This window comes from Neoarthrinium moseri (genome assembly GCF_022829205.1).
Source record: "Neoarthrinium moseri strain CBS 164.80 chromosome Unknown scaffold50_Wmoseri_CBS_16480, whole genome shotgun sequence".
NCBI lineage: Eukaryota > Fungi > Ascomycota > Sordariomycetes > Amphisphaeriales > Apiosporaceae > Neoarthrinium > Neoarthrinium moseri.
The window spans coordinates 52061-65563 of record NW_026055164.1 but is presented as its reverse complement, the minus strand read 5'-3'; the positions used below and the strand labels follow the sequence as shown (position 1 = coordinate 65563).

General features: G+C 54.7%; 4 protein-coding genes across 4 annotated transcripts; 2 read left to right on the top strand and 2 right to left on the bottom strand.

Moving 5' to 3' along the window:
• Window positions 1-1312: 1312 nt before the first annotated feature.
• Window positions 1313-2753, bottom strand: JN550_010119 (uncharacterized protein; the record flags this gene model as incomplete). The annotated part of the gene is made up of 4 exons (XM_049308338.1): window positions 1313-1733; window positions 1852-2176; window positions 2242-2414; window positions 2482-2753. 4 exons carry the CDS (start codon window positions 2751-2753, stop codon window positions 1313-1315), a joined length of 1191 nt encoding a protein of 396 aa, XP_049167859.1.
• Window positions 2754-4534: 1781 nt separating this feature from the next.
• On the bottom strand, window positions 4535-5714 carry JN550_010118 (uncharacterized protein; the record flags this gene model as incomplete). The annotated part of the gene is made up of 4 exons (XM_049308337.1): window positions 4535-4719; window positions 4774-5129; window positions 5195-5295; window positions 5355-5714. 4 exons carry the CDS (start codon window positions 5712-5714, stop codon window positions 4535-4537), a joined length of 1002 nt encoding a protein of 333 aa, XP_049167858.1.
• Window positions 5715-6397: 683 nt separating this feature from the next.
• JN550_010117 (uncharacterized protein) lies at window positions 6398-10455 on the top strand (the record flags this gene model as incomplete). The annotated part of the gene is made up of 9 exons (XM_049308336.1): window positions 6398-6475; window positions 6551-6835; window positions 6901-8602; window positions 9184-9311; window positions 9396-9446; window positions 9506-9856; window positions 9934-10062; window positions 10160-10321; window positions 10384-10455. 9 exons carry the CDS (start codon window positions 6398-6400, stop codon window positions 10453-10455), a joined length of 2958 nt encoding a protein of 985 aa, XP_049167857.1.
• A 479-nt stretch (window positions 10456-10934) lies between these two features.
• Window positions 10935-13130, top strand: JN550_010116 (uncharacterized protein; the record flags this gene model as incomplete). Its single annotated transcript, XM_049308334.1, has 4 exons — window positions 10935-11227; window positions 11283-12027; window positions 12082-12414; window positions 12465-13130. 4 exons carry the CDS (start codon window positions 10935-10937, stop codon window positions 13128-13130), a joined length of 2037 nt encoding a protein of 678 aa, XP_049167856.1.
• Window positions 13131-13503: the final 373 nt, after the last annotated feature.

Below are 13503 nucleotides of genomic sequence, written 5' to 3'. Positions count from 1 at the left end.
TACTAGGGAGTGTGAGCATGTAGGCACTAACATACAAGATACGCGCCTGAACCGCGGGTATCATGGCCACACGACATAATAAGCAAATATAACACAATTGGCAACACGTTACTATCAGCGACACGATGTTGGGAATGAGTAACAGCATCAAATGTGGAAGTTGTACAACAAAAATCCTTACTAACAAGAGCAATTTGTATATTTTGTTGTGCTTATCTGATACCTTACACCGTCGTGCCTGCTTAACTCCCCCGTGGAGCAAATTATGAATTCGGCTGATATGTATCATGGTCTGGAATACGTAAAATAAGCAAATCAACGAGCAATTGTGAAGCCTCATCTGCCAAATTCGTCCAACGTTTACGTACCTATATTACCGGACAGTCGTGAATTACTACTTGTCGCCCATGGTCGGTATCGATCTCGAGCGGCGCTCGGTCTATCATTTGGAACACATTGTCTAGATTAGCAAAGCTAGTCAGACTCTCCGGTATGGAAGATGAACAAGAGAAGGATATAGACATCGACATATTGAAAACACTGCTACGCATGGTCCGCCTGATTCCCGTTCAAGTACGTCGAGCTGCGCGGTCGGGACATTCGAGACATGAAAGGGCATTCTGCAGTCGAAGGGGGGTTAATGTGTGGGAAGGGGGGGTTAGCTGTCGCCAGGTACAGCGTTTCATGAGCTCTGTGAGATCAAGGTGATATGTGCTTATAGACTACAGAACTGATTTGCCCTAGGGGGTTTAACATGGCAGAACGTTCAATGAGGGCAACGTCGGAAAGCGAATTCTTGCCGAATTTATCAAGGGTACGATAATGTTACTTTATTATAGGTAGCCATCATCTATACTATATTTTTTCTGAGCAAGCCACAGACATAGGATATTGGAACTGAGATTTTACTCAGCGTAGGACAAGGCTCAAGGACTACGATCACTTGCGTCTACTCACATCGGGCTTACACGTTCAGGGAGTGCACAGGTGCGGAGAAAGAGAGTATATTTACGGTAGGTTATATACAGTTTTGAAGTTCGACATCGCCACAACGGGTGAATTCTAAACGAGTGACAGAGATGTGTGCTTTCCAGCCGAAACTAGCTTGGGCTTTCTTTCCTGTTTTATTCTTATGTACACCAGTAGCTGACGCGTGCGTGCCTTGCATCTTGCAGTATCGGAGGACCAGGGGAGCGGGGGGAAACTTTGAGAACTTCTCTGCCAACTCGGGAGGGAGGCGGCGTGCCGAGATGCTATGCAACCCATATTTCTCCCTCTTCTCCTCTTGTGCGAGCAAAAGAAGGGAAACAGCTTAGAAGGCGGGCTTGGCGTTCTTGACCAGCATCTCGAAGTAGGCCTGGTTCCAGGTGCCAGCCTCGGGGGCGGGCTTGTAGGCGTCGTCCTTGCCGCAGAAGCTGTCGTAGCGGGTGGCGCTCGAGTCCGAGGTGCCGTCCGACTCGCCGCCGGGCTTGCCCCAGACGAAGGCGTCGGTCTGGCTGTCGCCCGTGTCGGCCGTGGGGCGGACGCCGAAGCCGGCGCCGTTGACGTTGCACCAGTCACCCCACTCCTTGCGCAGGCCCGTCACGGCGTTGCGGCCCGTGTCCATGATGGCGTAGTTGGGCATGCCGGCCGACTTGAGCTCGGCGCTGAACTTGGAGATGTACGTCTTCTCGTTCTGGCAGCTGTTGTACTTGGCGTCCGAGGCCTTGGAGAACTCGCCGGGGGACAGGTCCCTGCAGCATATGCTTGTCAGCTACCTCTGGTCTCTTCTTCGGCCAATAAGGGGTTTGCCCATTTGCCCACAAGGGAAAAGACGGAAAGCCAAGACGCGGAAGGAAGAGAAAGACTTACCAAGCGTTCCACCCAGCAATGTTGGTGGAGAAACCACGGACCTGCTTGGGGCTACCGGCGGCCTTGTAGACCTTGGCGAGCTCCTGGGCGCCGGGCTTGAGGTTGGCGTCCCAGCCGAGCCAGCCACCGTGACCAGCGTCGATGTACATGACGACGTTGGGGAGGTTAAGGCTCTTTAGGGCGTACGCAACACCGTCTTCGTAGGCGCTCTTGCTGTCCTTGCAGGTCTGCAGGTCGGCGTTGGTGACCAGGTTGGGCAGGGAGTCGGGCTCGATGATGAGCGCGAACGCCGTGTTGGGGTGAGCCTTGATGGTCTTGACGAAGGCTGTGGAAAGATGTCAGCGCTATCGAGCTTAATGGCACCAAATCGCGAGAAGAAGAAAGACATACCGTCGATATAGCTGGACTTGTACTTGGAGAGCTCGTTGTACTTCAGCTCACCGTTGGAGGCCTTGGCGGCACAGTCACGGCCGGGAAGATCGTAGACGACGAGACCGAGGATGTCCTCGCAGGGGGTGTCGGCAATGGCCGGCTCCATCTTGGCGAGGTTCGCAATCGTGTCACTAGCCCATTGTCAGCTGCTCCTGTTCATCGTCGACTGGTGTTTATCTGCCAGGGGCTAGAACATACATCCACAAGAAGCTACCGACGTCGGCAACCTTGGCGGCAGAGGCCTTCAGCGAAGAGTCCGAGATGGCCTCGACGGCCTTGTTGACCTCGTCGCGGTAGTACGTGTTGGCGTGGAGCTTGTACTTCTTGAAGACGTTGGTGCTGGCGTCGAGCGTGACGGCGGAGGCGCAGGAAGCCCGGGCAGCAACCTTCTTCACGGGGGTAGGGGCGTCACCGCTGGGAGCAGCGACAGCCCCTGCGGCGAGAGCCGCAACAGCAGTGGTGACCTTCATCTTCACTTTGATCCAAGGTCAAAGTAGAGCTTAGCGAGTGTGGTACTGAAGAGACAACAGAAGCGTCCAGGGAGGGTGGCGGCTCCTCTTATAGCAAGGGCCTCACGAGGAATACCAGTGATTGGCGTCCTCGTGATCGACAGTAGACGCCCTTCTGGAACCCTCAAGACCGTGGCAATCAGGAACTCAGGGCCGCCAGGCGCGAAAGAGTCTCGGTATCAAGACTCCGAGTCGAGGCACTGCCGTGCCTAGTACGACCCGGAGATCTGTGTTGCGGGGTCCTGTCGCTGCGCTGAGATGCCATCTGGGCCTGCCAGGCACTTATTGGTACATTCTCCCATACGGGGATCGCAATTTGCCATCTGTATAACCACCTGTTCGGGCCTTTTGGGACTGTGTGGGGAAGCAGACACCCTGAGCAGATTTAATATAATCATATGCCTCAATCATGCATCCTTATTGGGACCCCAGGTCGTGCCGTGTCGAAGACCCTGAACTGCCCCGATGGCCAATCGGAGAATGTGGGGGTGTTCTCTATAGGGCATATTGTGATACGATCCGCCATGTAGCTGCTGTTGCTTGGGACCGATCTGACAGGTGGGAAAGGCGGGCCAACGACCAACCCGAAGAGTGTTGGATGCCGTAGCATCACCAGCTGGAGGATTTTGGCATTGGCTAGGGTTCTGTAGCGTAACACGATACGACACCAGAGTTGCCGTTGAAGACTATTCAAGAACGGTCAGACACCCTTACGATGGTTTAGCACAAGCCTTTGCCGAGGCAGACCTATTCTGCAGGTACCACGCGGTAGTAAAAAGTATATAGAAGAACAAGACGTTTGGATAAAGTATGTCGTGGTTGAAACGGGTGCGGAATATAGCAGGCGTCTCGATTTAGCCGCAGGGAGGCCAGGGCTCGGCGAATCAGCTTGCGCGGTTAAAGCTACCAGCTCCAGAAGAGACCTTTGAAATCTCGGCACGCGATCGAGAGTACCGCGCCAAGAGACGTATACTCCAATCAGAGGAGCCGATGTTTCACGTCTGGTACCAAAGGTAACCGTGCCACAAGACGTCCACGGGACTTGGAGCCCGGATCACCACTCCGAACCGCTTCAAGCTGCAGCTCTTTTGCCTCGTGATATACAATCAAGGTGCGAGGTAAATTGAAGGGAAGCCGTGTTGTTGTCGTATTGGGTGCAAGCACTGCCACCCTCGCCAACAACCGAGCCAGAAAGGTCTGGACCACGATGTAATGTCAGCATCGCCTTCAAGGTATACCTGTCTAGCTAGGTGAGGCCATGCGTTCGCTGTGGCACATCCTCTCTGGAGAAGGCGCCTAGAGTGTGATCTGCAGACACTCGCTCATCGCAACGGTCTTCTTCGACGTATGGAGGAATTGCAAGGCCCTGATTGGGCTGAAGAGTGGCAAGCTCCTAGGTTAGACTACCAAAACACAACTTGACAATATATAGCGAGGCGAAAAATTGAAAGCACCAATAGAATTGTGGTGGCGCATTCGCTCCACCTGATGGCCATGACGGACTCAAAATCGTGGTACCTAGACTACTTTGCTGATTCATCCACTCACACACGTACGGAATGCAAAGAAAGTGCCTTGGGTATCTTTCGTTTTTCTTCTTCTTCTATGTCCCGTCTCACGGTGAAGGGTGAGAAATGTACTGTACACTTACATGCCGGAAGTTCCTCGCACAGAAGGTGGCCCCCTGGCTATCTCGCGTCATGCTGTCATGAGGCGAAAAAAATGGAGATGTCAGCCATCCCTTAGACGAAAGGTGGGAGGCTGAAGGGGTATCCGCCATTCTTGATGCGGAAGATGGACAGGAGAAGACCGTAGAGCAAGAAGATGCCTCCACTCAAGCCGACGACCAGAACCTGCTGCAGCTTGTTGTCCGATTGCCTCGGGACTCTCAGGATGAGAGCAATGACCATGAAGGATAGGGCTCCATCTGCAATGAGATTAGTATGCATGTCTTCCCAGGCAAAGACGCGGGGTAACATACAGATGAAACCAATAATCTGGGTTTCAATGCCCAATTGGTTCTGGAAACCGCCAGTGAAGTAGTTGACGTTACCCTTGCCGTCGCCAGCAACATAAGGGACCTTTCTGATCTGGTTGAACATGTGACCTCCAGTAAAGACGAGGATGCCGATGATGCTAATGGTGGCCCAGACGTTCCGGTTCTGGATGAAGGGAAGGATGTAGGGCCAGGCCTTGAAAATGGCACCGGCACCGCCCAGGATAGAAACGGTGGTGACAACCCAGAGAAGGTAGTTGACCGGACGTTTGACAGCGGGATGGGGTCGGCCTGGGAGGTGGCGGGCGACCCAGCCGTGGACCTGCTCGGCGATTTGCGGGCTTGGGTATGTCAGTACGGCTAGTTTTCCCGATAGAGATAGCTTAGTTTTGAGAGGGTAACTCACCCATTCGTGAAGTCGTAGCGGAGGGGTTCGGCAGCGGGCACGGCATGAGGCCCTGTAGTGGGCTGGAAGAGCAGCAGCACGGGTGCAGTTTGAAGGCCGAGCTGGACGGGATTAGCATGGCGTGCCGGAGAGGAAGCGCGGTATTCGGAGGGGGGCATACGGATACGAAGGTATCACGGCCATCGGCAAAGTCCAGGGTGCCAAAGACGAGGCGAGACTCGCCCTTCTTGTCGCCCTTGGTCCACGTCTTGCCGAGGAGCTCCCACTCGGGCTGGAACTCTCGACACAACTGGCAGCCGAAGCGGGTGGCCATGGCAGTCAGGAGGACGGCGACGGTGTAGTCACGGGGAGCCGAGGTCAGGCTCTTGTAGGACTTGTCGTCGAGCTTGATCGGGGTGACGGACGAGACGGCCTTGGAGTGCCATTCATCGAAGCGGTCGACGGCGGCGGACGCTGATTTCTTGGCGGCGAGCGAGCCGAAGGGCAAGGCCAGAGAAAGAAGAAGGGGCAGCCAGCGCATGGTGAAGGTTGTGAATGCAGACAATTGGCAAAAGGAGGGTGAGGGCCGGGAGACAATTGGGCGGGTGGTGCGCGTCTGCACACTCGGGATGGACGTCGGAAACCAAAAGTCGAGGTCGAGGTCGAGGTCGAAGTCGAAGTCGAAGCCGAATCACGAAGCTCCCGACGATGCTGTGGACTGGACGGAAGTTCCAGGTGGCCTTCTGGATTGGGGTCCACTGGGAGAGCCGGGACCTGGGAGCTTCGTCGTCACTGCAGGGATTACCCAACCCAACTTAGTTAGCGGACAAGGTCCCCCCCCAAAACGCCCCCAAAGGGCAGGCTGGTAGGCTCTCCCCCACCTGGCACCTGGCACCTGGCACCTGGCGCCGTGCGTCTTGACCGCCGGCCCGCTGCAAAGCCCGGCGCTAGGCCGCGTTAGGCACTCTGTTTACGTGTTTTGCGTGTGGGGACGGGTCGGGGTACCGCCATCTTTCTTCTCTTACAGCGCAAAAGGTCGACGACGACGACACACACGCACACACACACACACACACACACGGACCACACAACTTGGACACCACTGCCAGTCTGGTCGACGGAGCATGAGCCGTACTTCTTGACCGCTTCCGCACTTCTCTTGATCATTGACTCCCACGATACGCACATTCACCTGCTCGTCTCTGCACGCTGCAGCGACGCGCCATGCCTGCCGCCATGGGCAGACCTGCGAAGCCCGCCACGGGCCGCGACGATAAAGTCAAGCTGGACACGACCGAAAAGGTATTGCCTCCCGACCTGGAACGAGCCCGCGCGCGTATGTTGCCGAGCTGTCAATGCTGACATTGTCTTGTACAGCGGACCAAGCAGCTGCACCACCTAGAAATGAGGCACCAACACGGCGCGAGCAAGTCCGATCTTCTCGTCAAGGATGAGGACGTCCGCCGCCTGAAGCTGCGCATTCTCCTGCTGCGCGACGAGAACACCACCCTGCGCGACCAGATCTCCCAGAACAACGACACCCAGGCCAAGCTCGCCGAACAGTGCCAAGACCTCAGCGCCCAGCTCGAGGCTAAGATCCAGCTCGTACAGTCCCAGGAGCAGCAGCTCCGCAAGCAGGAGCGTGAGTTTTCCAGCCTCAAGGTAAATACCGCCCTGCCCCATGTCGCGCGCCGCATAGATATGGCCTAATGACCTTCTCCAATCAGGCTGAGCTGCAGTCCATCAACAACCTCAACGAGGAGTCGACAAACATGCTGGCCGAGAAGCTGGCTTTGGGCCGCGAGCTGGCCGTGCTCAAGCCCGAGCTCGAGCATCTGAGATCGCAACTCACCCACCAACAAGCCACACTCGCCGAGAAGCTCGCCCTGGAACGACAGGTCAACACCCTGGAGGTCGAGCTTGCCAACGAGAAGAAGGCCACCAAGCGAGCCATGCAGAAGCGCGAGAGCACCGACCGTGTCGAAGATGATCTCCGCAAGAAGATCCGCGAGGCCGAGAAGCAGCTGGCCGCCGAGAAGGCCCAGCGCGAGAGACTCGAAGACCAGCTCGCCCAGGAGAAGCGCACCCATCAGCTGGCTCTCCAAGATCAGGACAGCACCCGCGATCTGGAGTCGGACCTCCGCAAGAAACTCCAGGACGCCCAGAAGGAACTCCGAGAATCCACTGCCGACAAGGAGAGGCTCGAACAGGAGCTCGAAGCCGAAAAGCGCCAAGCCAAGAGGTACCAGAAGAAGCAACAGAGCGAGAGCGCCGAGGAGGACGATGAGCTGCGCGGCAAGCTTGACGAGGCCGAGACCAAACTGGCAGCAGCACAGAAGGAAGCACACAAGGTCCGGACCGAGGCACAAACCTCCGTCGCCGACGCCGACGCTCGCAGTGAGGCCTTTGAGAAGAAGTTCGAGAAGCTCAAGGCGAAATTCCGAGACCTGCAAGATCAACTCAAGCAATGCCAGGCAGATCTGCGGAAAGCACAGCAAGGACAGCAAGCCAAGCCTTCCGTGGCTGCTTCCTTGCCTTCCCTCGCCGACGAGGTCGCCAAGAAGACGGCAGCACGCCAGGCATTCAAGAAGCGCAAGGCACAGGAGATTGCTAAGGACGATTTCACACAGATAACCATAGACACGCCGAGTGCCGATGACAGGCCGCGGAAGAATTTCAAGAAGAAGCTGGCTGAGCCTACCATGCCTGGCGAGAAGTCGACATTCTCCATCACGCCTTTCCTCAACCGCTCCAAGACTGGCAGCGACGACAACCAAGAGGACGACGACGAGGAGGTCCACGATTCAATACTAGGTCACAGAGAGAGGCCGAAGACGAAGAAGACGGTTGGCTTCGCAACGACGACGGAACCTATTGTGTTCACAGGAGGAGACGCCAGCAGCAGCAGTCCCGCGGCATCGGAACCGCCTTCGACAGAAGCTGCCGAGGAGGAGAAGCCACAAGCACAGCCCAAGCCTCGTGGTCGTCCCAAGAAGGTACTTGCAGATGCACCTTCGGCCAAGAAGAACGCGCAGCCACTTCCCAAGACAGCTCTCAAGAAGACGGCCAAGCCCGCCCCTTCTCTTGACAAAGTGGCCGAGGAGGGCCAAGAGAACGCACCCAAGCCAGCGGAGAAAACCCAGCCCCTCAAGTTCAACTACACTATGCCGCAGGACACCAGCACTTCTTCTGCCAACACGTCCAAGGGCGAGGAAACCAAGAAGAAGAAGCGCAAGGTCTTGGGAGCCAAGAAGACTTTGTTTGATGACGAGGACGAGGCCGAGGATATTCCTGTCCGCAAGCCCGCGCCCGTCGCGGCGAGCGGCAAGAGGGCCAAGGCGCCTTTGGGCGGTGTGCGCAACGCATTTGCCGGTGCATCCTTCTCGCCACTGAAGAGGGAACGCAGAGGCGTCGGTGCTAGCTTCTTAGGTTGATCGTGAATTATCTGGAGTCGTGATTACGGGTACAGGAGTTGTCAAGGGGGCCGCCGCGGGAGTCGGCTTGGATGGTGCATCTGTTCGGCGTTAGGGTACCAATTGAGTTTGCAGCATAGTGACTAGGACTGGCTATAGGAGTAATGATTGCATTGCTCGTGTATGAATACGATGAATCGTCTTCTGAATGTCTTCCGCTTCTGTCTATGACTAGCCTGGTGATAGGATTGGCTGCCCTGATGTTTATTATACAGAGATACACGTGGAGTCCGGGACCCTGCAAATACCCTGGTAGCGCCATGAGCTAGGACCAGCCCAGCATCAATCTCGTGACGGGTATCCTTCGCCATCAAACTCTGAATTCAGACTCACTCAATAGTCCATTACAACGGCATCGAACAGCAAATGCGGGAAGGCGTGTTATCGCTATTCCTCAAGAAGAAGACTGTATGCGGTCGCTACTGACCTTGGCATCGCCTCGCAATGGAGGATTTCTGAGGCCAAGTGCCTCCTCTGCAGCCTTATGGAAGCACTTATCATCATCACCACTTACGTCTTCTGAGCGGCCATGTATAGCTGCTGCTACTGCCCTGCGATGGTCTTCATCCAATTCGAGATGGAAGCAACGCCAGGGCAATGATTTCTATGCGCGGGAGGCCAAGGTCCAAGGCCTGAAAAGCCGGGCTGCCTTCAAGTTGCTAGAGGTCAGTTCGACGTCCACAGCTCCAAGGCCCACGATGTCTTGCTGGCTCGACCCTGAAAGTTTATCTCAGCTCACGCCGTTATAGATGGATTCGAAGTACAAAATCTTCAAGAGGGGCCAGACAGTCATCGATCTAGTAGGTGGAGAACGACCCCCTTAGAGAGCCAGATAACCATGTGCTCAATCCATTTGCAGGGCTACGCACCCGGCTCCTGGTCTCAGGTGGCCCAAGAGCGCACCAAGCCGAACGGCCGCATCGTCGGCATCGACTTGATACCCGCGCAGCCACCCAAGGGCGTGTCGACCATCCAGGGCAACTTCTTGTCGCCCCAGGTCCAGGCGCTGGTCAAGGAGTACCTCCAGGAGTTTGCAGCACGGAAGCCGGCGCCCCGGCCTCGTAGCACGGTCGGATCCTCCGACAACGCGGATGTCGACCCGGAGGACGTGGCGAACCTCATCCGGCAGGCGAGCTACATCGATGCCGAGAGGGCGGAGACCGCGGAGCATCCGCTTGAGGACCCCCATGATGCGGGACGGTTGGTCGATGTAGGTGACTGGAAAGGCGTTTTCCCCATCCCCCGCCCGCATTGTCGAACCCGAGATGCTGACCGACAACGATGCAGGTGGTTTTGAGCGACATGTCAGCACCCTGGAGCCAGACTTCCGGATTCTCCAGTAACACGTTGAGTAACCCGTATCATAGGATGATGAACACGAGCGGCATGAGCTTCCGTGACCACGCCGGCAGCATGGTGAGGATGCCCCTTCCCTTGCCATCCCCCCCTAACCAAAGCCCGGGCTTGGAAAGACAAGGGAGCTGCGTTCGCTGACTGCGCATCATCGTTTCAGGACCTCTGTATGGCCGCGCTTCAATTCGCGAGCGACACGCTCAAGACCGGTGGCCATTTCTTGTGCAAGTTCTACCAGGGCTCCGAGGACAAGGAGATGGAGCAAAAGCTCAAGAAGATGTTTGGGAGGGTGCACAGAGAAAAGCCCGAATCCTCGCGGACTGTAAGTGACGATTTCGTTTCCCCCCCTTAGTTGAGACGTCGATATTGACTACTGGCCTATAGGAGTCGCGAGAAGCGTATTTCGTCGCGCTGCGGAGGAAGGGTGATGTAACACTAGAAGATATCACGAAATAATCAACCGTGGTCATGTATAATATAGCATTGTATACCTTGAATCGAAAAGCAAATACATTGCGAGGGAGAAAACGGCTTATGTTGAGTCTCCATGGTTCGCTATCCCAGCGCATCACCTGGCTCCGTCGATGGGCGAATGATTCAAATGGACTTTAACGTATATCTGGCGCACAGATGCGGCGTCGCAGCTTCTCTGGCTGATGGATTGCAGCAGATTCTGGCCTTGCGCCTGCCAGACAGCACACAAAGAATTAAACGTGTACAGCTTGAAAGATTGTGGTTTCCACCATGGCAACATGCTACTGTGGTCCTCGGAGAAGCAGCATGTGGCCGCCCCTCGCGGTCTTGACGAGAAGCTATCGAAATCAGCTGGAAATCATCACTTGAAGTGCCAACGACACAACAGTGAGCTGGCTACAACCAATCGATGGTGTTTTTGGATAGAAGATAGAAGACGAGGACATCGGCTACTTTTCACAATGGCACCCGAGAGACAAGCCACCTGGACCTCGTCCACCGAGACGTTCACCGACGACCTGGAAGACGTCTGTTTGAACGAGGACACGAAGACGGCCCCTGTTCCACTCCCGCCCGGCGATCGTCCCGAAGTCCTGAACAACGTTTTCCACGAGCTGTTGTTCGTGGCGGTCATTGCCTTCGCAACCGCCTCGTCCGTCTTTCTGCAGAGGTCGATCGTCGTTATTGCCGCAGACATAACCAGTGGCCTCAAGCTGAGCCCAGCGGAGATGGCTTGGGTGACGGGGTCTTCCGGGTAAGGTGTCACGACTGTAACTTCGTCAGATCGGTCACTAATCTGTTGAGGACAGACTGACAACCGGAGCTTTCTTGATACCTTTTGGACACCTTGCCGACATATGTCCCGTGCTGTCCCGCAAATACTTGCTCATTCTCAGTTTGACCGCCTTCTCTTTGATCGTGGCATTCAGCTCCTTTGCCAAGAATGGCATCGTAATCGACATCATGTCCGGCTTGGCCGGTGTCGCTTCCGCTGCCACGATTCCGATTGCTGTTGGGCTCTTGAGCCTGGTATACCCCGTTCCATCCCGTCGCAAGAACATCGTGTTTTCTTCATTCCTCATGGGCAATCCGGCAGCCACCATCATTGGAGGTCTGGGCACTGGTGCGCTGGCATCCACTTTTAACTGGAAAGCGACCTTCATCTTCCTGGGCATCCTGTACGCTCTGATCACAGTGCTTAGCTGGGTGGTTGTCCCCAATGTCTCCGAGTCACGAGCTACACCGAAACCCAAGGACGTACCGCAGTCCGATATCATAGACTCTTTGGTCCTTGTCTCACGGGACAGTCCAGGATTCGGGGCCGTTTTCCAGAGATTTGACTGGCTCGGTCTGTTCCTTCTTCTTACTGGTTTTGTCATGTTCACTGTAGCCTTGACCATTGGGCCAGAAGGCACACAGCCTTGGAAGACGCCGGCTGTGATCTTACTTCTGACGCTCGGTCTGCTTTTTCTCGGCTGCTTCGTCATGTGGGAGAACTCGACCCGGACACCAATGGTGCCGCCAGCGGTTTGGGAAAACGGCAAGGTTATTCTGGTAAGACAATGAGAGTCAAGCCATTAAATGACTATCGTTGACAACATGATACAGATAAATTTGTCGGCGCTGACTTCTGCAATGGCCTATTATTCAGCTGTTTTCTGGATTTCAATGTTCCTGCAGAAAGCTCAGAACATGCAGCCTTTCGACGTTGCAGTGCGGCTTCTACCACAAGCTTTGATGGGACTTTTCTTCAGTCCATTAGTCGGGCTCATCATGCATCGTGTTTCCGGCACTGTTTTGCTAGTGATTGCTGCTTTTTGTTCTGTCCTTAGTAACTTTCTTCTTATCTTCTTGAATCAGCAAAGCAACTACTTCGCATTTATATTTCCATCCCTTCTCTTGAGTACCGTTGGCATGGATTGGACAATGAACGTTGGATCGGTAAGTAGAGATGTAAGCCAAGTACCAATTTCATGGCTAACACGATGAAGTTATATACTCTGGCAGCACTCCCACTTGAACATCATTCAATTGGCGCTTCCCTGTTGCAAACTACCACGCGACTTGGTGTGCCTCTGGGCATGGCGGTAACGACGGCAGTTTGGTCATCATTTTCAAACAAAGGTTTGGATGCGTCAATACCATACTCCAGGACATTCGTCACGACTGCCGCTTTCGCCAGCTTCTCCCTGCTACTGGCTCCATTCATTCGTATTGGCCGTCAAGGCCATAGCCATTCCAGGGAACTTGAGACTCAAAAAGTCAAAAAAGACGAACAAGACGAACGCAGACCAAGTAAACGATGGTCAATCGTCGAGTCTATCTCCAATAAGTCCTCAGTGACAAGCCCCAAAGCTGAGTACCAAGTTAGGTCTTCGTCAGTGAATTCGGAGACCTCAACACTGCCCTCGTCGATAGAAAGAGACCGCAACTCGTCTCGAGACGCCTCCCAGTCAGACTTCAGCCAGAAACCCAAAATCGTGTGGGTGGTGTGCGAGCAGTGCAACGCCAGCAAAAGGGTCACGGAACCAATTGGCGACCCAGCGAAATATTTCGACGATATTTGCGGCACACTTGAAAAACCGAACCACGATATGATTGTCAATGGACGAAGACGGTTCCCATTGGCGGTGAAGAACCCAGGCACGAATCGCTAGAAACGTCGAGGCATGATATGGAATTTACCTACAGGCTTAGGGCAGCCTCCTATCTGAGAGTTTGTTATCCACACATGAAACTTGGTTTCAATGTTGACTTCATGCAATTTGTGGAGGGAAAACAAGGTGCCTTGAAACAACCATATTCATTTCTGGGCTGGTGACAGTAGCCAAGGCGGTTCTCTCATGAAACTTGCCTTGATAGGGCATAATGTTGTAAAATTAAGATGGTTTGAGGCTGAGTTATACTTTGCTTAGGCATGAACTACCCTATCCCAGATAGCCAAGGGTGGAGTTCTAATTCAAATATAAACTTTCTACCAGCTTCACATAAGGCAGGTGTTATATTGTTACCGGGCAATAGATGTTTGCC